Source organism: Lucilia sericata, unplaced genomic scaffold (genome assembly GCF_015586225.1).
Source record: "Lucilia sericata isolate MDLA Ls3-8-SP2 unplaced genomic scaffold, ASM1558622v1 Contig000687F_arrow, whole genome shotgun sequence".
Lineage (NCBI taxonomy): Eukaryota > Metazoa > Arthropoda > Insecta > Diptera > Calliphoridae > Lucilia > Lucilia sericata.
Window position 1 is genome coordinate 54,553 of NW_023994690.1, and position 23,487 is coordinate 78,039.

At 33.2% G+C, this 23,487-nt stretch overlaps 2 protein-coding genes and 2 non-coding genes across 4 annotated transcripts in view; 3 read left to right on the plus strand and 1 right to left on the minus strand.

The window, feature by feature from the left end:
• The first annotated feature begins 3,184 nt into the window (after nucleotides 1-3,184).
• On the plus strand, nucleotides 3,185-3,778 carry LOC119607325 (neuropeptide-like 4). Its single transcript, XM_037961190.1, has 2 exons — nucleotides 3,185-3,385; nucleotides 3,447-3,778. The coding sequence occupies exons 1-2, from the start codon at nucleotides 3,374-3,376 to the stop codon at nucleotides 3,612-3,614; spliced, it is 180 nt and encodes a 59-aa protein (XP_037817118.1). The 5' UTR covers nucleotides 3,185-3,373; the 3' UTR covers nucleotides 3,615-3,778.
• A 173-nt stretch (nucleotides 3,779-3,951) lies between these two features.
• Trnaq-cug lies at nucleotides 3,952-4,023 on the plus strand. Its single transcript has one exon. It is a non-coding gene; the product is annotated as a tRNA-Gln (tRNA).
• Nucleotides 4,024-13,128: 9,105 nt separating this feature from the next.
• On the minus strand, nucleotides 13,129-13,200 carry Trnaq-cug. The gene has a single exon. It is a non-coding gene; the product is annotated as a tRNA-Gln (tRNA).
• An 8,773-nt stretch (nucleotides 13,201-21,973) lies between these two features.
• LOC119607329 (apoptosis-resistant E3 ubiquitin protein ligase 1) overlaps nucleotides 21,974-23,487 on the plus strand; it is a 51,962-nt gene continuing 50,448 nt past the window's right edge. The window contains 1 exon segment of the mRNA XM_037961193.1: nucleotides 21,974-22,307. The gene's annotated coding sequence lies outside the window, so the exon portion shown is untranslated.

A 23,487-nucleotide genomic window follows, 5' to 3' on the forward strand; every position in this document is an offset into this window, starting at 1 on the left:
TAGACTAGACTATAGGCTTGACTATAGACTAGACTAGACTATAGACTAGACTAGACTATAGACTAGACTATAGACTAGACTATAGACTATAGTCTAGACTATAGACTAGACTATAGACTAGACTATAGACTAGACTAAAGACTAGACTATAGACTAGACTATAGACTAGACTATAGACTAGACTATAGACTAGACTATAGACTAGACTATAGACTAGACTATAGACTAGACTATAGACTAGACTATAGACTAGACTATAGACTAGACTATAGACTAGACTATAAAATAGACTATAGACTAGACTATAGACTAGACTATAGACTAGACTATAGACTAGACTATAGACTAGACTATAGACTAGACTATAGACTAGACTATAGACTAGACTATAGACTAGACTATAGACTAGACTATAGACTAGACTATAGACTAGACTATAGACTAGACTATAGACTAGACTATAGACTAGACTATAGACTAGACTATAGACTAGACTATAGACTAGACTATAGACTAGACAATAGACTAGACTATAGACTAGACTATAGACTAGACTATAGACTAGACTATAGACTAGACTATAGACTAGACTATAGACTAGACTATAGACTAGACTATAGACTAGACTATAGACTAGACTATAGACTAGACTATTGACTAGACTATAGACTAGACTATAGACTAGACTATAGACTAGACTATAGACTAGACTATAGACTAGACTATAGACTAGACTATAGACTAGACTATAGACTAGACTATAGACTAGACTATAGACTAGACTATAGACTAGACTATAGACTAGACTATAGACTAGACTATAGACTAGACTATAGACTAGACTATAGACTAGACTATAGACTAGACTATAGACTAGACTATAGACTAGACTATAGACTAGACTATAGACTAGACTATAGACTAGACTATAGACTAGACTATAGACTAGACTATAGACTGGACTATAGACTAGACTATAGACTAGACTATAGACTAGACTATAGACTAGACTATAGACTAGACTATAGACTAGACTATAGACTAGACTATAGACTAGACTATAGACTAGACTATAGACTAGACTATAGACTAGACTATAGACTAGACTATAGACTAGACTATAGACTAGACTATAGACTAGACTATAGACTAGACTATAGACTAGACTATAGACTAGACTATAGACTAGACTATAGACTAGACTATAGACTAGACTATAGACTAGACTATAGACTGGACTATAGACTAGACTATAGACTAGACTATAGACTAGACTATAGACTGGACTATAGACTAGACTATAGACTAGACTATAGACTAGACTATAGACTAGACTTTAGACTAGACTATAGACTAGACTATAGACTAGACTATAGACTAGACTATAGACTGGACTATAGACTAGACTATAGACTAGACTATAGACTAGACTATAGACTAGACTATAGACTAGACTATAGACTAGACTATAGACTAGACTATAGACTAGACTTTAGACTAGACTATAGACTAGACTATAGACTAGACTATAGACTAGACTATAGACTAGACTATAGACTAGACTATAGACTAGACTATAGACTAGACTATAGACTAGACTATAGACTAGACTATAGACTAGACTATAGACTAGACTTTAGACTAGACTATAGACTAGACTATAGACTAGACTATAGACTAGACTATAGACTAGACTATAGACTAGACTATAGACTAGACTATAGACTAGACTATAGACTAGACTATAGACTAGACTATAGACTAGACTATAGACTAGACTATAGACTAGACTATAGACCAGACTATAGACTAGACTATAGACCAGACTATAGACTAGACTATAGACTAGACTATAGACTAGACTATAGACTAGACTATAGACTAGACTATAGACTAGACTATAGACCAGACTATAGACTAAACTATAGACTAGACTACAGACCAGACTATAGACTAGACTATAGACTAGACTATAGACTAGACTATAGACTAGACTATAGACTAGACTATAGACTAGACTATAGACTAGACTATAGACTAGACTATAGACTAGACTATAGGCTTGACTATAGACTAGACTAGACTATAGACTAGACTAGACTATAGACTAGACTATAGACTAGACTATAGACTATAGTCTAGACTATAGACTAGACTATAGACTAGACTATAGACTAGACTAAAGACTAGACTATAGACTAGACTATAGACTAGACTATAGACTAGACTATAGACTAGACTATAGACTAGACTATAGACTAGACTATAGACTAGACTATAGACTAGACTATAGACTAGACTATAGACTAGACTATAGACTAGACTATAGACTAGACTATAAAATAGACTATAGACTAGACTATAGACTAGACTATTAGACTATAGACTAGACTATAGACTAGACTATAGACTAGACTATAGACTAGACTATAGACTAGACTATAGACTAGACTATAGACTAGACTATAGACTAGACTATAGACTAGACTATAGACTAGACTATAGACTAGACTATAGACTAGACTATAGACTAGACTATAGACTAGACTATAGACTAGACAATAGACTAGACTATAGACTAGACTATAGACTAGACTATAGACTAGACTATAGACTAGACTATAGACTAGACTATAGACTAGACTATAGACTAGACTATAGACTAGACTATAGACTAGACTATAGACTAGACTATAGACTAGACTATAGACTAGACTATAGACTAGACTATAGACTAGACTATAGACTAGACTATAGACTAGACTATAGACTAGACTATAGACTAGACTATAGACTAGACTATAGACTAGACTATAGACTAGACTATAGGACTAGACTATAGACTAGACTATAGACTAGACTATAGACTAGATATAGACTAGACTATAGACTAGACTATAGACTAGACTATAGACTAGACTATAGACTAGACTATAGACTAGACTATAGACTAGACTATAGACTAAACTATAGACTAGACTATAGACTAGACTATAGACTAGACTATAGACTAGACTAGAGACTAGACTAAAATATTAATCAAAGTCCACTTATCTTTGAATCCGACAAAAAAATTTATTGCGTAATTTTTAAGAAAAATTCTACGGAGATTAATGCCTAAATTACAAATTCAAAACACAGATATAATAAACAAAAAGCAGGAATTCATAAAAAATTATAATAAATTTCAATTAACATTTATTCCTGCAATGCATTGACTGAATACAATTAAATTTAAAATAAATAATAAAAAAAAAACAAAATAGTAAAGTTGGAGCTAAACAGATTCCTATAATACTCCAGGAATGGTTTGAAATAGTATCAAAAGCAATTCGTTTGTAAAAGCTAAAACAACTCAACCCAAAACTTCAAAATGTTCAAATTCGTAAGTTTTGAATATAATAAAAAATTTAAAAAATTATAAACAATAATTTTTTTATTTCCAGTTGTTTGTACTCATTGCTGCCTTGTTCGCTGTCAGCATGGCTTCACCTTATCCAGCACCAGCCCCAGCTCCCCGTCCAGTAGCTCGTCCTGAACCAGCTCCTCAATATTACACACCTTATGCTTACAGTGGTGGTTACTACGCTTCTCCTTATGCTTACTATGGTTAAGCAAATGCAAGCGACTTTCTGCTAATTATGTTGGCAGAAGTTGTGGTTTTTATGGACTTACTGGTACAACTGGATATGTGACTTGTTAGGTATATGCTTATTGAAAAAAATTAAATTTTAAAAGAAATTTGTTTTAAAATGCACGCTGGCACATGCAACTTGGATTTTTTTTTTGTTGAAAAAAAGTTTATTTTTTCTTTCTTTTTTACATTTCATTACTTTTAATAAAATTTTATTTACCAAAAGAATTAAATTTTGTTCTATTTTTTACTATAAACTCCACGCAAAATTTATGCAAAAAATTTGCTCTCTTCATTTAGCCCTCCAATCGCAACAAGGTTCCATGGTGTAATGGTTAGCACTCAGGACTCTGAATCCTGCGATCCGAGTTCAAATCTCGGTGGAACCTAAGAACATAAATTTTTTTTATTTTTTCAATTTATCTTTAATGCTGTTAGTAAAGCTTAAAAGCTTTTATGTATTAATGTTTTTGTATTTGTTTTCAGTTTGGTTGTTGTCTTAACTAAAAATTTTGGCTAAAAATAGAACAACTACAAAAGCTTTTTAAAAAGCTTTACATAAAAGAGTGCAAGCTTTTATATTTAAGGTTGCCATCTGGTATTGTAATATTTGAACAAAGACATGTGTTTTATAAAATTCCCATATGAGGAAATATTTTTGGGATTTTGGGGAAAAACTGTTTCGAATTAGATATAAAACATATCTAATTTTAAAGAAAAGAAGTCATAAAGAAAAGCTTCAGAAGGAAGACGAAACCCTGGTTTTTGATGAGGAACCAACATAGAATAGAACCAACCATCACGATATTGGAAGCTACGTATTTAAACCATAAACCCAAAATGATTCTTAGTCTATAATGGGTTCTTAGAGGCCTTGGTCTTTATAAAAGCGTATTTAGACCAATACTATCTTACGCCACCATAATTTTATTATAAAGAGTTCTGTGCACATGTTGCTTAGATATATATAAGTCGGGCCAAAGTTTTAGAATCATAATTGTGAACGCATGCAATATATGTATGAGATGCTTGCAGTCGCGCAAATCTTATCTATAGGCGAATATATGTAGGTCATCATTATTCAGAAGTACCCGAATAATGATGACCGACATATATTCAAAAGTACCCGATCAAATACAATAGACTGAAATGGACACAAATTGTGGGCGATTTATCTCTAATAGGCAACCGTGGTAAAATGGAACATTAGCTCAAACACCCGTGAGAATCAATCAGATTTCAACTCTAGCTTCTAGGCAGAAATCAGTGCTATGTATTAAATAGGCTGGATTGAATATGGCGCAGGCGCATGTGAATAGATTTTCCGGCAGCAAAATGACAATACAGGTATTATCAGTCAAAATGCTTGAAGCTAAGACAGTAAGATAACCTTAACAGACTTTTTTTCGGTAGCAAAATCTATAAGGGCACCAGGCCGCTCCGGGATTATTGGTAATGAAAGAGCTTATTTAGTTTTTATTAACAATAGGCAGGGAACTTTAAGATATTAACCTGATTAATGGAAATCTATTCGAAGCAACAGAAGCAGATTGCAAGCCTGAGCTACAGAATCCAACTTAGCCACATGGAATAATGGACCCCAAAATCTTACGAAAAGAGAACAAGAAGTCTCATAACTGGAAGAAAGTCCGTGGTTTGTATGATGGACATACAGAACTTGGGGCACTAATTCACCAAATTGAACGAAACTTATACGACGAATCCACTGAAAGACTTTCTCTGCTATTGTCAAGCCCTTGTCGAATTTAGTAGGCTATTGCACAGACTAGTCAATAGACTAATTACTTGACTAGTCATAGACTAGTTACTTGACTAGTCCATATAATAGTCAATAAACCAGTTACTTGACTACTCAATAGATTAGTTACCTGACTAGTCAATAGACTAGCTACTTGACTTTGTCCTTAAACTAGTTACTAGACTAGTCCCTACACTAGTCAGTAGGCTAGGCCACAAACTTGTCAATAGACAAGTCCATAGACCAGTAAATAGACTAGTCCATAGACTTGTTTCTTGACTAGTCGGTATTGACTAGACTATTGAATAGATTAGATAGTAGACTAGCCCAAGACTAGTTAGTAGACTTGTCCATAGACTAGTTAGTAGACTAGTCCATAGACTATTTAATATACTAGTCCATAGACCAGCCAATGGATTAGTCCATAGACTACTTGCTTTACTAGTACATACACTGGTAGTTTGAATAGTCCATAGACTAGTAACTTATCTAGTCCATAGACAAGCTCATAGTGGAACATAATTACTATACAGTACTCTACAGCAGCGCCTAACTATATGCTTTATCGTCTTATCGCTCTTCAGCATCTTTGCATCAGAACTCTTTAACTATTCCTTTATGTACATATTTTAATTTTAAGTCGATCATTGGGATCTGCATTTATAAAGTAGTTCAATTTTAACTATAACCATAGGTTCCCTATACAGTTATTGTGGAGTTTTATCACTGGCTAATTTCAGTTTTTTGTAGTAATCTATATAGTTCAATTTTAACTTCATAACCTTAATTTTTAATAAATTTATTTTTTCTCCTATAAAATTTTCTGCATTAAATTATTACATCAAATTTTATCTAATCGATCAAAATGAAAAATAGATGTACATTTAAGTAAAATTTTGTTTTAAAGTATTCATTATATCATTAATATTATAGAACAACATTGTGTTCAAGTACATTCATATATAATATTCTATAAACTCCCATAATAGGACCTGTGGAGCCATCAGACAGTCGTTACGTACATATATAATATACAACACGTTAGGAAGCGAAAGAGAGTAATACTCATCACATCAACATCTCTAGTTTGTTTTGTATTTTTTACAAATATTCTTATCATTTTCCATACTCTTTCCCCAATGTCATGATGTCTCGTAATTAAGATTTATACGAAAGCCAAATTGTCTGCCAAGCTGCTTTCAAAGTTTTGAACCAACACACACACACACCAACGCTAAACAACTGTTTTACTTTTATTTGAGGAAAAGGATACAGTATTGTGTTTATTCATGTTGAAATAAATGAAATTTTATATGAATGTTTGAACATTTTACATCAAACTACCACCATTAAAAGCAACATCAACAACAACGTAAAGTGAGAAAATGTGAGAAATCAAGGAGTAAGTAGGAGAACATAATAACTCCCCAATAAGAGAACACATTTTGCAAAGTGTTTGAGAATCCTGCAACAATAATAAGGATAAGAGTGATTTTTAATGATGCCAGATTTTTTAATTAAAAGCTGGAAACAAATAGCTTATACAGTTGAATAGTCTTTAGACTAGTTAATTTTAGTTAGTTAATATACTAGTTCATTGACGAGTCAAGAGTCTAGTTACCGAGCTAGTCCCAATTGCCCAGTTCCCAGTCTTATCTAATTAGTAGACTAGTACATAGTCTAATTAGTAGACTAGTACATAGTCTAATTAGTAGCATAGTACATAGTCTAATTAGTAGACTAGTACATAGACTAGACCTATTTACTTGACTAGTCCGTAGACTAGTTACTTGACTAGTCATAAATTAGTTACTTGACTAGTCCATATACCATTTACTTGACTAGTCCATACACTAGTCGGTAGACTAGTCCATAGAGCAGTCAATAGACTAGTCCATAGACTAGTTAATTGACCAGTTCATATATTAGTTAGTTGACTAGCCCATAGACTAGTTACTTGACTAGTCATAAATTAGTTACTTGACTAGTCCATAGACTATTTACTCGCCAAGTCAATAGACGAGCAACTTGATTAGTCCATAGACTAGTTACTAGACTAATCCAAAGACTAGTCAATGGACTAGTTGCTTGCCTAGTCCATACGCTAGACAGTAGACTTGTCAATGACTAGTCAACAGACAAGTAACTTGAATAGTCCATAGACTAGATAATAGCCTAGTACACAGTACTAGTTACTTGACTAGTCTATAGACTAGTTACTTTACTAGACCACACATTAGTCAGAAGACTAAAACATATAATTGTCAATAAACTAGTCCATAGACTAGTTACTTGACTTGTTCATAGACTATTTACTTGACTAGTCCATAGACTATTTACTCGCCAAGTCAATAGACGAGCAACTTGATTAGTCCATAGAATATTTACTAGACTAATCCAAAGACTAGTCAATAGACTAGTTGCTTGCCTAGTCCATACGCTAGACAGTAGACTTATCAATAGACAAATCCATAGACTAGTTAATATACTAGTACAAAAGTAGTCCATAGACTAGTGATACTAGTCATAAGACTAACCCATATACTTGTCAATAGACTAGTTACTTGACTAGTTCATCGACTATTCAGTTCACTAGTCCACAAACTAGTTATTTGACTAGTCAATAGCCTAGCAACTTCACTAGTCCATAAACTAGTTACTTGACCAATCCATACAATAGTCAGTAGACTAATCCACAGACTAGTCCATAGACTAGTCTGTAGGCTAGTCTGTAGACTAGTGCATAGACTAGTCTGTAGACTAGTCCATATACTAGTGCATAGACTAGTCTGTAGACTAGTCCATATACTAGTGCATAGACTAGTCCGTAGACTAGCGCATAGAGTAGTCCGTAGGCTAGTCCATAAACTAGATACTAGACTAGTACAAAGATTAGTCCATAAAGCAGTATAGCCTAGAGAGTATGATATAGACTGTACAAAGATTAGTCCAAAAAGCATGAAAATCATTAATCATTAAAAAATCATAAATCATTTCACCTAAAAAAAAAACGCCACTAAAACAAGCGATTTTTAACTACTTTATCAAAAACAATAACTGGCAACCCTCTTTAAGTTGGCATTTTTGAGAGGAGGCTCACAAAGTCTACACAAACGCCAACCAACGAACCATCACATCTGTAAAAGCAACGGGAATAAACAAACACAAACGGATTGTAACGGTAAACAGAACGGATGTTAAACGTGACACGAGAAATACAAAAAATGTGTGTAAAATAAATCTTTGAATAGAAAAAAAAAATCGGAAGAAAAAAAACTGTGATAACAAAACAAACAATAAAATAGCTCAAGAAATACTCAAGAAAATCAATTTTTTATATGAAAGAAATTTATAATAAACTGACAAGTGAACAAATTTAAATAAAAAGAAACTAAAAATAACATGATAAATGAAGAGAAAAAACGGAGTAAATAAAATTTAAAGTGGCTCGGACACTAGACTAATTGACTTTAAAATGAAATTACAATAATAACAACATAAAGCAAAAAAAAACTTTCGCACTTGGTAAACTTTCTCAACTTTAAAGAGCGTCGAAACAGCAGCGGCAGAAACAACAAAAATACCACCGATTTTTACGTACTTCACAACAACAAGTACTTCTACGTCAACTTCATTGCTTTTTTTAATATTTTGCTTTTGACAAAAACAACAACAGCAAAAAGAAATCGCGTGCAAACTTGCAAACAAAATAGACTGACAGACAGCCAAACAAATATGTAAAGTGCATTTAGTTGTAGCAGCAACAACACGTACGCAGATATAAACAAATACTTGCACCTGCCAAAACAACAAAAACAAACATTAAATTGTTAAATTATTCAAGACAACAACTGACTGTTGCTTCTGTTAAACAAATTTAAACGCTGATTTTTTTTAGTGATTTTTTGTTTTGTTTACATTTCTTTGTTATTGTATTTCGATAACAATTGTTTTTTAACGTTTATTGGTTTGTTTTCATTTACCTTTTGTTGCTGTTTTACACAAACAACAAAACAGACCGGTCTCTAATTAATTAATAACAGCACTTAAATAGTTTTTTTATTAAACAATTTTAAATTGTTGCTGCAGTCGTCATATTAGTAGTAGTCGTTAACATTGTGCTTATTAGCTACCGCCAACGTTGCTGTCTTCGTCCGTCGCTGCTGCCACTTGTTATTATTAGTACTTGTACGAGTATGTTAATTAGTACAATGAAAATTCTCATTGCATTGATTTTAAGTCTCATGTTTACAATTTCACTTGTCAAACTTGTGTTGTTGTTTTGGAACGAATATCCCTCACTGCTGCTGCATGGCTTTCGTAGCGACCCCGCATTACCCACTGTCGACCTTTGGTTGGAGCAGAATAATCTAACGGATTATATACAATTATTTCGAGATAAAGGTAAGTGGCTGCTTTAAGGTTGTTATTCTTTCTTTTCTTTTTTGTTGTGTTTTCTTCTTCTATATGCATTTTAAATGAGGAAAATATTGAATTTTTATCTTGTCAAGTGCATATTTTTGTTGTAGTATTATTTATTGTTTGTTTTTTTTCTATTTTCTTTTCCATCGTTTCTCCATTTGTGTGTTAAATATAGTGCATTCACATTGCAAGGGGGAAATGCAATGTGTGCTTTTTGTTTTGGAATTTGTATCTTTATTCGAAAAGAGCTTTTGTTTAGAGTTACCTTTAAGTTGTGGAATTTTCACATTAAATGGATTTTTATTATTTTTTATACCCTACACCATTTTAGAGGGGGGGGGTGTATATTGAATTTATGCTGATGTTTGTAACATACAAAAATATTCGTCCTAGACCCACCTTAAAGTATATTAATCGGCTTAGAATCGTTTTCTGAGTAAGCTATGTCCGTCCGTCCGTCCGTCTGGCTGGCTGGCTGTCCATGTAAACCTTGTGCGCAAGGTACAGGTCGCAATTTTCAAGATAATTGGATGAAATTTGGCACGCACGTTTTATTTGACCTAAGAACGAAGCCTATTGAAAATGGTTAAAATCGGTCCATTATTTCACCTAGCCCCCATAGAACAGGACCCCCCGAAAAGGGCTTCTGAGCTCATAATTATGTTAAATATACATATATACCGATAAAATACGGCAAAACTAAGTTTTATAGAAGTCTTGATGACCCTGCCAAATTTCATAAAGATCGGGCCTCATTTGACCCTAGCTCCCATACAAAGTCCCCTTCAGAAAATTACTTGAATGTCCCAAATTAACTTATAAACACAAATATCGCGATGAAATTCAGCACAATAAAATATTATGTAAATATAAATATATTCACACAATTTTATCGGGCTTGGTCCATATTTGCCCCTAGCCCCCATATAAAGCCTCTTTCAGAAAATTAGTTTGTCATCCGTAAATTGCTTAAATGTATCGGAACAAGGGAATATTGAAGATAAATGCTTTATTATGAAAAATAAATCACATAAAATATTCATAACTGGTGTAGGGTATCATATGGTCGGCCACGCCCGACTATACTTTCTTACTTGTTAATTATTGCAGTAGATTAATTAATCCCCAGACAGCATTTTAAAGTTTGTTTTAAGACTAATTATGACTTTTTCAACTACTTTTAATGACTTAAAACTGATCGAGTTGACCGTTTATAGTTGGAAAGGTATTATGCATTAGAGTTAATGTTTGGTCAATGGACATGCTCTACACAATTTATTAAAAATATGTCCATCAGGTTTATAAATGTTGTTTGCACAACATCAATCTTGTTCTTAAATGGCGAAACATTCCACAATAAGACAGTAATGAATTCCAGATACCTGGATATATCATCTTTTGTTAAAGTCTTTCGTATTGGATCTAAGTGTATCCCCAGTGATGTCCCCATCGAGGACAACCTGCCAACCTTACCTAATCATGTCACTGATTTCATGATCCAATTAAGTTCTATAAAAAGGGTACCACATTTGTCAATATTTATGTCCTAGCCCCAATTAAAAATCCACTTTAAAAAGGTAACTGCGCTCCTTTACATGAAAAATAATGGTGCTCGTCCCATTTGTGTAGTTGTGCTGATAAACCTGTCCGTCCCGAATCAGTATCATACTAAACTCAAGATTGCTCCTTCTGATGAAATTTCTCGCACTATTGTCGTTGGGATTGCACCCTTTGGGAACTTTGCGCTTCTTTCCACTATCGTATGGAATTCCCTCTCTACAGTTTTTCATTCAGAACTTGATACGTCAAACTGTTTTAAATTCGTTAGGTTAACTTTCTCGAATTGAATACCTTTTACATTACATTTCACATTTTAGCATTTGTTATTATCTTCTATGCTATAGAAAGCATTTTTTCGCGCTTAACAGAACTGATGTGAGTTAAAAATTTGTTGGCCTGTGTTATTTATTAAGATGAACTTTGGAATATAATTATTAAACCTTCTTTACTTCTTTCGGATTTTACATAATTCTATTAAACTAGCTATACCCAGTGTGCTTTGCTACCCTAAAATCAATATAAATAAAAATTCACTTTACGAATTTTGAAGATTCTAGCTCTAAAAGTTTCCTAGATATACTAAGTAATATTTTTATTTCATTCATATGGGAAATGCCAAACTCCTATTGAGAGTCGGCAAATTTATTACCCAAATGTTCACACGAATGTCAGAGTTCTTTGTGCAGAATTGAGGATTCCAGTAGTAATAGTTTCACAGTTACCCAATTTTTGTACTTAATTCATATGGGAGGTGTCAGGCCTCCCAAATAAAAGTCCACCAATATTTTTCCCAAATGTTCAAATTGATGTTAAAGTTTTTCGTACAAAATGTAAAGATTCTAGCTGCAATATTTTGAATTTAAGTTATATGGGAGCTACCATGCCCCTAAAATCTAGTACAGTAGTTCGTACAAAATTTTAAAATTGTAGCTCTAAAAGTTTCTCAGATATACAAATTTGTATATTCAATCCGTATGAGAGGTGTGCCAATACCACCTTAAGAAAGTATGCCCATTTTCGTCATAAATATTCTCATGGATGTTTAAAGACCTTGTGTAAAATTTTAAGATTATATCTACAATAGCTTCCCAGATAAACGAATTTTAGTATTTAATTCATATGGGAGGTGCCATGCCCCCTAATTCTAGTCCGCCCATTTTTTGTGTTAAAGATTCATGTTTATACTAAGGTGTCTCTGATATTTTCATAGATATACTAATTTAAGATTTTCTTTATATGAACGGTGCCACGCCTACTGAAGCTAGGCCCATTTTATCCCCATGTATTGATATGGATGTCAAAGTTGTCCATACAAAATTTAAGGAGTTTAGCTCTTTCTGAGATATGCGACTTTTAGTACTTATTTTGCATGTGGCACGTCGCCCACTGGTCAACATAGAATATTATTAAAAACGTTTACAAAATTAAAATTTATACAAAATTTATAGTATGAATTTTTAAAAATCTGAATCATTGCAGTTAATTTTTATAAATTCCAAACTTTTAATCTGATTATAGGGAACAACAATGATCATTTTAGTAAATTACACACAAATTCAACCCTCTACTGATCATCTCAGCCTACAGTGGCAACTCTATAAGCTTTCAGAAAAAGCTTTGCATTAAAGAAAGCTTTTTTCATTAAAGTATTTGTTTTCTCTGCTTGTGGTAAAAATTCTTAACAAAACAACAACAACAACAATTTAAAACAAGAATTTGTAAAAATAAAAAAATAAATAAAAAAGAAATTCTTAGGTTCCACCGAGATTTGAACTCGGATCGCAGGATTCAGAGTCCTGAGTGCTAACCATTACACCATGGAACCGTTGTGCCGTCAGTTGGCAAATGATTTACTTAAGTTTTAAATTAAGAAATATTTTATTTTACTTCATTCTTACTACAACAAAAACAACAATTTAAAATAATGACCAATTAGAATGATGTCAGTCACTGACGGCGAACTTTACAAATTTAAATTTCAACTTTGCAACTAAAAGTAATTTTTTATCGTTTGAAAATGTTGTGTGATTATTAAAGTGTACAACAACAACAACTACAAGGTGTTGATATGTACGTAAGTGGGTAGAAGGGGCGTGGGAGGTGAGAGTTATTGTTCACTTGTGCGGTAATTATGAGACTTTTTCATCAATTTTAAATTTTTATTACTATGTAGTTGATGATGATGACGATGACGAAGAGAGTTGGTTGGTTGGGCTTCATTAACTAAAGCCACTATTAATGGTGTCCATTTACAGCAACGTATAAATTGTTTTTGTATTTACAGCGATGGGGAGAAATGTTTCTGTATGAAAATGTATTCATATTTTTTTAAAGGTATTTTCGAAAATTTTCAAAATTCATTTAGCGAAAGTGTTCTAAAAACACAAAATAAAATTTAAAATTTTCTAAAAAGAAAATAAAAAATTTTTCGAAAAATTATAAAATTTTTAAAATTATTTTTTGCAAAATTTTCTAAAGGAAAATAAAATTTATAGATAATTTTCTAAAGAAAAATCAAATTTATCGAAAATTTTATAAAAATAGAAAATGTTCTACTAAAAAATGTATCGTTCTAGTTCAGTTTTAGTTCAGTTCTAGTTCAGTTCTAGTTCAGTTCTAGTTCAGTTCTAGTTCAGTTCTAGTTCGGTTCTAGTTCGGTTCTAGTTCAGTTCTAGCTCAGTTCTAGTTCAGTTCTAGTTCAGGTCTAGTTCAGTTCTAGTTCAGTTCTAGTTCAGTTCTAGTTCAGTTCTAGTTCAGTTCTAGTTCAGTTCTAGTTCAGTTCTAGTTCAGTTCTAGTTCAGTTCTAGTTCAGTTCTAGTTCAGTTCTAGTTCGGTTCTAGTTCAGTTCTAGCTCAGTTCTAGTTCAGTTCTAGTTCAGGTCTAGTTCAGTTCTAGTTCAGTTCTAGTTCAGTTCTAGTTCAGTTCTAGTTCAGTTCTAGTTCAGTTCTAGTTCAGTTCTGGTTCAGTTCTAGTTCAGTTCGTTCAGTTCTAGTTCAGTTCTAGTTCTGTTCTAGTTCTGTTCTAGTTCAGTTCTAGTTCAGTTCTAGTTCAGTTCTAGTTCAGTTCTAGTTCAGTTCTAGTTCAGTTCTAGTTCAGTTCTAGTTCTGTTCTAGTTCTGTTCTAGTTCAGTTCTAGTTCAGTTCTAGTTCAGTTCTAGTTCAGTTCTAGTTCAGTTCTAGTTCAGTTTTAGTTCAGTTCTAGTTCAGTTCTAGTTCAGTTCTAGTTCAGTTCTAGTTCAGTTCTAGTTCAGTTCTAGTTCAGTTCTAATTCAGTTCTAATTCAGTTCTAGTTCAGTTCTAGTTCAGTTCTAGTTCAGTTCTAGTTCAGTTCTAGTTCAGTTCTAGTTCAGTTCTAGTTCAGTTCAGTTCAGTTCTAGTTCAGTTCTAGTTCAGTTCTAGTTCAGTTCTAGTTCAGTTCTAGTTCAGTTCTAGTTCAGTTCTAGTTCAGTTCTAGTTCAGTTCTAGTTCAGTTCTAGTTCGGTTCTAGTTCAGTTCTAGCTCAGTTCTAGTTCAGTTCTAGTTCAGGTCTAGTTCAGTTCTAGTTCAGTTCTAGTTCAGTTCTAGTTCAGTTCTGGTTCAGTTCTAGTTCAGTTCTAGTTCAGTTCTAGTTCAGTTCTAGTTCAGTTCTAGTTCAGTTCTAGTTCTGTTCTAGTTCTGTTCTAGTTCAGTTCTAGTTCAGTTCTAGTTCAGTTCTAGTTCAGTTCTAGTTCAGTTCTAGTTCAGTTCTAGTTCAGTTCTAGTTCTGTTCTAGTTCAGTTCTAGTTCAGTTCTAGTTCAGTTCTAGTTCAGTTCTAGTTCAGTTCTAGTTCAGTTCTAGTTCAGTTCTAGTTCAGTTCTAGTTCAGTTCTAATTCAGTTCTAGTTCAGTTCTAGTTCAGTTCTAGTTCAGTTCTAGTTCAGTTCTAGTTCAGTTCTAGTTCAGTTCAGTTCAGTTCTAGTTCTAGTTCAGTTCTAGTTCAGTTCTAGTTCAGTTCTAGTTCAGTTCTAGTTCAGTTCTAGTTCAGTTCTAGTTCAGTTCTAGTTCAGTTCAGTTCTAGTTCAGTTCTAGTTCAGTTCTAGTTCAGTTCTAGTTCAGTTCTAGTTCAGTCTAGTTCAGTTCTAGTTCAGTTCTAGTTCAGTTCTAGTTCAGTTCTAGTTCAGTTCTAGTTCAGTTCTAGTTCAGTTCTGGTTCAGTTCTAGTTCAGTTCTAGTTCAGTTCTAGTTCAGTTCTAATTCAGTTCTAGTTCAGTTCTAGTTCAGTTCTAGTTCAGTTCTAGTTCAGTTCTAGTTCAGTTCTAGTTCAGTTCTAGTTCAGTTCTAGTTCAGTTCTAGTTCAGTTCTAGTTCAGTTCTAGTTCAGTTCTAGTTCAGTTCTAGTTCAGTTCTAGTTCTAGTTCAGTTCTAGTTCAGTTCTAGTTCAGTTCTAGTTCAGTTCTAGTTCAGTTCTAGTTCAGTTCTAGTTCAGTTCTAGTTCAGTTCTAGTTCTGTTCTAGTTCAGTTCTAGTTCAGTTCTAGTTCAGTTCTAGTTCAGTTCTAGTTCAGTTCTAGTTCAGTTCTAGTTCAGTTCTAGTTCAGTTCTAGTTCAGTTCTAGTTCAGTTCTAGTTCAGTTCTAGTTCAGTTCTAGTTCAGTTCTAGTTCAGTTCTAGTTCAGTTCTAGTTCAGTTCTAGTTCAGTTCTAGTTCAGTTCTAGTTCAGTTCTAGTTCAGTTCTAGTTCAGTTCTAGTTCAGTTCTAGTTCAGTTCTAGTTCAGTTCTAGTTCAGTTCTAGTTCAGTTCTAGTTCAGTTCTAGTTCAGTTCTAGTTCAGTTCTAGTTCAGTTCTAGTTCAGTTCTAGTTCAGTTCTAGTTCAGTTCTAGTTCAGTTCTAGTTCAGTTCTAGTTCAGTTCTAGCTCAGTTCTAGTTCAGTTCTAGTTCAGTTCTAGTTCAGTTCTAGTTCAGTTCTAGTTCAGTTCTAGTTCAGTTCTAGTTCAGTTCTAGTTCAGTTCTAGTTCAGTTCTAGTTCAGTTCTAGTTCAGTTCTAGTTCAGTTCTAGTTCAGTTCTAGTTCAGTTCTAGTTCAGTTCTAGTTCAGTTCTAGTTCAGTTCTAGTTCAGTTCTAGTTCAGTTCTAGTTCAGTTCTAGTTCAGTTGTAGTTCAGTTCTAGTTCAGTTCTAGTTCAGTTCTAGTTCAGTTCTAGTTCAGTTCTAGTTCAGTTCAGTTCTAGTTCAGTTCTAGTTCAGTTCTAGTTCAGTTCTAGTTCAGTTCTAGTTCAGTTCTAGTTCAGTTCTAGTTCAGTTCTAGTTCAGTTCAGTTCTAGTTCAGTTCTAGTTCAGTTCTAGTTCAGTTCTAGTACCGTTCTAGTTCAGTTCTAGTTCAGTTTTAGTTCAGTTCTAGTTCAGTTCCAGTTCAGTTCTAGTTCAGTTCTAGTTCAGTTCTAGTTCAGTTCTAGTTCAGTTCTAGTTCAGTTCTAGTTCAGTTCTAGTTCAATTCTAGTTCAGTTCTAGTTCAGTTCTAGTTCAGTTCTAGTTCAGTTCTAGTTCAGTTCTAGTTCAGTTCTAGTTCAGTTCTAGTTCAGTTCTAGTTCAGTTCTAGTTCAGTTCTAGTTCAGTTCTAGTTCAGTTCTAGTTCAGTTCTAGTTCATCTAGTTCAGTTCTAGTTCAGTTCTAGTTCAGTTCTAGTTCAGTTCTAGTTCAGTTCTAGTTCAGTTCTAGTTCAGTTCTAGTTCAGTTCTAGTCCAGTTCTAGTTCAGTTCTAGTTCAGTTCTAGTTCAGTTCTAGTTCAGTTCTAGTTCAGTTCTAGTTCAGTTCTAGTTCAGTTCTAGTTCAGTTCTAGTTCAGTTCTAGTTCAGTTCTAGTTCAGTTCTAGTTCAGTTCTAGTTCAGTTCTAGTTCAGTTCTAGTTCAGTTCTAGTTCAGTTCTAGTTCAGTTCTAGTTCAGTTTTAGTTCAGTTCTAGTTCAGTTCTAGTTCAGTTCTAGTTCTAGTTCAGTCTAGTTCAGTTCTAGTTCAGTTCTAGTTCAGTTCTAGTTCAGTTCTAGTTCAGTTCTAGTTCAGTTCTAGTTCAGTTCTAGTTCAGTTCTAGTTCAGTTCTAGTTCAGTTCTAGTTCAGTTCTAGTTCAGTTCTAGTTCAGTTCTAGTTCAGTTCTAGTTCAGTTCTAGTTCAGTTCTAGTTCAGTTCTAGTTCAGTTCTAGTTCAGTTCTAGTTCAGTTCTAGTTCAGTTCTAGTTCAGTTCTAGTTCAGTTCTAGTTCAGTTTTAGTTCAGTTCTAGTTCAGTTCTAGTTCAGTTCTAGTTCAGTTCTAGTTCAGTTCTAGTTCAGTTCTAGTTCAGTTCTAGTTCAGTTCTAGTTCAGTTCTAGTTCAGTTCTAGTTCAGTTCTAGTTCAGTTCTAGTTCAGTTCTAGTTCAGTTCTAGTTCAGTTTTAGTTCAGTTTTAGTTCAGTTCTAGTTCAGTTTTAGTTCAGTTTTAGTTCAGTTCTAGTTCAGTTCTAGTTCAGTTCTAGTTCTAGTTCAGTTTTAGTTCAGTTCTAGTTCAGTTCTAGTTCAGTTCTAGTTCAGTTCTAGTTCAGTTCTGTTCAGTTCTAGTTCAGTTCTAGTTCTGTTCTATTTCTGTTCTAGTTCTTGTTCTAATTCTGTTCTAGTCCTGTTCTATTTATAGAACATTAATTAAAACTAAGTAGTTATCTAAAATTTTGTAAAACATGAAACAAATCGAAATTTTTTAAAAATTAGAAAAGAAATTAAAAAAGTTGAAAATTTATCGAACATTTTAATAATTTTCTGAAAAAATATAAAATTTTTCGTAAATTTCTATAGAAGAGTAAAATTTTATTTCAAATAAAAAATTTAATTCAAATATAATATTTATGGACCAATTTTACATTAAAAACGTTTTTAAGGAAATCTCCGTAGGAGCTAATAAAACAAAAACTCCTTTACCATAAAACTTAGTTCTTAGTTTAACACTCATAATGTTACCAATTCCAAACCAAAGTTTGATTAACTTTTTTTTTTCCTTCTTATACAAATTTCCAAAATAATGCATAAAATATTAAAATAATAATTACCAATAAACACAAGTCCTTTTCACTTTCATTGTTAACGTTGTTGTTATTGTCGTTGTTGTTCCTTTCCTTTAAATAACTGCTGAAGATGGCCAACGAGAAATTGTCAGTCAAGCCAGTTGTTCCTTTTATTAGTAGTACAAGCATCACACATACACACAAAAACGACAAAAAGGACCTCAAAGTGTGATAAGGAAAAGAAATGAGCAAAACTATAACTAAAACTGAGAGTGTGAGTAAAAATAAAATAAACACAGAGAGTAGTGGTTAAATAATGAGAAAGAGAACGAACAAATAAACATAAAAAATGCATTAAATTAATAAATACTCTTTTGGGATAAAAAAAAAACACAAAAAGGAACAAAACTTTTTTATATATTTGGTTTGTTTTTCTTCTTTTTTCTAAAAAAAAAGTCAAAGCTAATATTTATGCTCTTGGCCTCTCTTGCTATTACTTAGTGGTATGTGTGTCAGGCATGTTTACGGAAGGAAAGGAAGGAAAGTACTAGGAATGAAGGTTCAATTTAGGACTTTTTTGTGTTTTTCGTCCCAAAAGCTCAGAGTTCTAATTAAAATTCAGTTTCAAACTGGAAAACTAGAACAGAACTAGAACTGAATTAGAACAGAACTAGATGAGAACCAGAACAGAACTAAAACAGAACTTGAACAGAACTAGAGCGAAACTAAAACGGAACTAGAACAGGACCAGAACAGGACTAGAACAGAACTAGAACAGAACTAGAACAGAACTAGAACAGAACTAGAACAGAACTAGAACAGAACTAGAACAGAACTAGAACAGAACTAGAACAGAACTAGAACAGAACTAGAACAGAACTAGAACAGAACTAGAACATAACTAAAACAGAACTAGAACAGAACTAGAACTAGAACAGAACTAGAACCGAACTAGAACAGAACTAGAACAAACTAGAACAAAACTAGAACAGAACTAGAACAGAACTAGAACAGAACTAGAACAGAACTAGAACAGAACTAGAACAGAACTAGAACAGAACTAGAACAGAACTAGAACAGAACTAGAACAGAACTAGAACAGAACTAGAACAGAACTAGAACAGAACTAGAACAGAACTAGAAACAGAACTAGAACAGAACTAGAACAGAACTAGAACAGAACTAGAACAGAACTAGAACAGAACTAGAACAGAACTAGAACAGAACTAGAACAGACTAGAACAGAACTAGAACAGAACTAGAACAGAACTAGAACAGAACTAGAACAGAACTAGAACAGAACTAGAACAGAACTAGAACAGAACTAGAACAGAACTAGAACAGAACTAGAACAGAACTAGAACAGAACTAGAACAGAACTAGAACAGAACTAGAACAGAACTAGAACAGAACTAGAACAGAACTAGAACAGAACTAGAACAGAACTAGAACAGAACTAGAAACAGAACTAGAACAGAACTAGAACAGAACTAGAACAGAACTAGAACAGAACTAGAACAGAACTAGAACAGAACTAGAACAGAACTCGAACAGAACTAGAACAGAACTAGAACAGAACTAGAACAGAACTAGAACAAAACTAGAACAGAACTAGAACAGAACTAGAACAGAACTAGAACTGAACTAGAACTGAACTAGAACTGAACTAGAACTGAACTAGAACTGAACTAGAACTGAACTAGAACTGAACTAGAACTGAACTAGAACTGAACTAGAACTGAACTAGAACTGAACTAGAACTGAACTAGAACAGAACTAGAACAGAACTAGAACAGAACTAGAACAGAACTAGAACAGAACTAGAACAGAACTAGAACAGAACTAGAACAGAACTAGAACAGAACTAGAACAGAACTAGAACAGAACTAGAACAGAACTAGAACAGAACTAGAACAGAACTAGAACAGAACTAGAACAGAACTAGAAGAGAACTAGAACTGAACTAGAACTGAACTAGAACTGAACTAGAACAGAACTAGAATAGAACTAGAACAGAACTAGAACTGAACTAGAACTGAACTAGAACTGAACTAGAACTGAACTAGAACTAGAACTGAACTAGAACTGAACTAGAACTGAACTAGAACTGAACTAGAACAGAACTAGAACAGAACTAGAACAGAACTAGAACAGAACTAGAACAGAACTAGAACAGAACTAGAACAGAACTAGAACAGAACTAGAACAGAACTAGAACAGAACTAGAACAGAACTAGAACAGAACTAGAACAGAACTAGAACAGAACTAGAACAGAACTAGAACAGAACTAGAACAGAACTAGAACAGAACTAGAACAGAACTAGAACAGAACTAGAACAGAACTAGAACAGAACTAGAACAGAACTAGAACAGAACTAGAACAGAACTAGAACAGAACTAGAACAGAACTAGAACAGAACTAGAACAGAACTAGAACAGAACTAGAACAGAACTAGAACAGAACTAGAACAGAACTAGAACAGAACTAGAACAGAACTAGAACAGAACTAGAACAGAACTAGAACAGAACTAGAACAGAAGAACAGAACTGGAACAGAACTAAGAACTAGGAACAGAACTAGAACTAGAACTAGAACTAGAACTAGAATAGAACTAGAACAAACTAGAACAGAACTAGAACAGAACTAGAACAGAACTAGAACAGAACTAGAACAGAACTAGAACAGAACTAGAACAGAACTAGAACAGAACTAGAACAGAACTAGAACAGAACTAGAACAGAACTAGAACAGAACTAGAACAGAACTAGAACAGAACTAGAACAGAACTAGAACAGAACTAGAACAGAACTAGAACAGAACTAGAACAGAACTAGAACAGAACTAGAACAGAACTAGAACAGAACTAGAACAGAACTAGAACAGAACTAGAGCAGAACTAGAACAGAACTAGAACAGAACTAGAACAGAACTAGAACAGAACTAGAACAGAACTAGAACAGAACTAGAACAGAACTAGAACAGAACTAGAACAGAACTAGAACAGAACTAACAGAACTAGAACAGAACTAGAACAGAACTAGAACAGAACTAGAACAGAACTAGAACAGAACTAGAACAGAACTAGAACAGAACTAGAACAGAACTAGAACAGAACTAGAACAGAACTAGAACAGAACTAGAACAGAACTAGAACAGAACTAGAACAGAACTAGAACAGAACTAGAACAGAACTAGAACAGAACTAGAACAGAACTAGAACAGAACTAGAACAGAACTAGAACAGAACTGGAACAGAACTGGAACAGAACTAGAACAGAACTAGAATAGAACTAGAATAGAACTAGAACAGAACTGAACTAGATCAGAACTAGAACTTGTAAGCAAAAGGAATAGGTACCAATGTTGTCTGTATTGTTCCAAAAGAAATGTACAAACTTTAGCTCATCTCTAGCACAAGAGTCAATGAAAAAGGATACACTGAAAGTCAAAACAGAAAAGAGAACTTTTTGAACTTTTTCCCCAATGTTTTTGTAATGTGAGCTTTTTTTGCTCCAAGTTGTGTATGTGTGTGTATGTATAAGTAGATGTTTGGGTATGAATTTTTATTCATTATAAAATCTATGAACTTGTGTCCTTAAAGGTTTAGTTTTGTGTTTTCTTTCGGCTCGTTAAAACGTGAAAATGTTTTCCTAAACGATTTTATCCGTAAACGTGGGTTATATACTCATATAGGATATATACATACATATATTTTTATATATGCAAAAAGTATGAGTGTTTTCATTTAAGTGTTTGTGCGTGTGTATGTTTGTAAAGCGAAACAAAAATATTTAAATATTATTACTATTTACTACAACAACTTTTAAATTTAAATACGCACTGGGATACTCTAGTAAAATTACGTGATTAAAACAAAACTAATATAAAGTTATTGAAAATAGTGTGTTGTTGTGGTTGTTGTTATTGAAAGGACATGTACCGGAAGTGGTTATAGTTACGTATGGTTTTTTCCTCTATATATCCTTAGATATTTATTTTATTATTCAAGCTGTGATTATATCGACAAAATTGTTACTAAAGACTGATAAATAGACAGACAGACCCACATTCATAGACAGACAGACAAATTGTTTGTCTTTGTGGTTTTTCTATTGTTTCTTAAACAATCCTTTGCACGAGCCAGTATTAGTATATCTATGACAAATTTAAATGTATTTGCGTGTGTGTGTTAAAATTTAACCCATTTTCCCAATGTGTTGGTGTTAAGTTAAAATTCTTGAAAATTTCACAAACTTTTTTAAATATTTATAAAAGTTTAAGAAATTAAAGCACAAAACGCGCAAATCTGTAAAAATAAATTAAATATTTAATATTGGTTCAAAACTATATAAAGGATTTTGTCGAAATACTCTTTCTTTTAAAATGTTCATATTCTAAATGTTGTGATTATCATCCATTTCCCTAGGCTTTTCATTCATTTTTTTGCATCACATGTGATGTGTGTGTATTTTGTTTCATTTTCTTTTGATTTCTTTCATTTGTATTTTACCTCCTAGTTTCTCCACTTTCTCGTCCTTTACCTTAAAACTCATGTTTCATTTATTGTTTGCCAAAACGTATATAATATAAATTATTTTACACACGCATTATAAAATGTGTCTGTTTGTTTGCAGGTGTGCAAAGAGTTATTTCTTTTTAATGTAAATAATTTCTTGAAAATTTGTTTAATCGTCAGTTTGTCCTAATGAATAAATCGTTTGATCAAAGTGAGACCCTCATGTTACAACGTTAACATATTGAGATTTTATTGAGAACGCAACTAGAATAGAACCACAATGAACTTAGAACCGATCTAGAACAGGACTCGAACTAGTACAGAGCTAGAACAGAACTAGAACAGAACTAGAACAGAACTAGAACAGAACTAGAACAGAACTAGAACAGAACTAGAACAGAACTAGAACAGAACTAGAACAGAACTAGAACAGAACTAGAACAGAACTAGAACAGAACTAGAACAGAACTAGAACAGAACTAGAACAGAACTAGAACAGAACTAGAACAGAACTAGAACAGAACTGAACAGAACTAGAACAGAACTAAGAACAGAACTAGAACAGAACTAGAACAGACACTAGAACAGAACTATAACAGAACTAGAACAGACTAAACAGAACT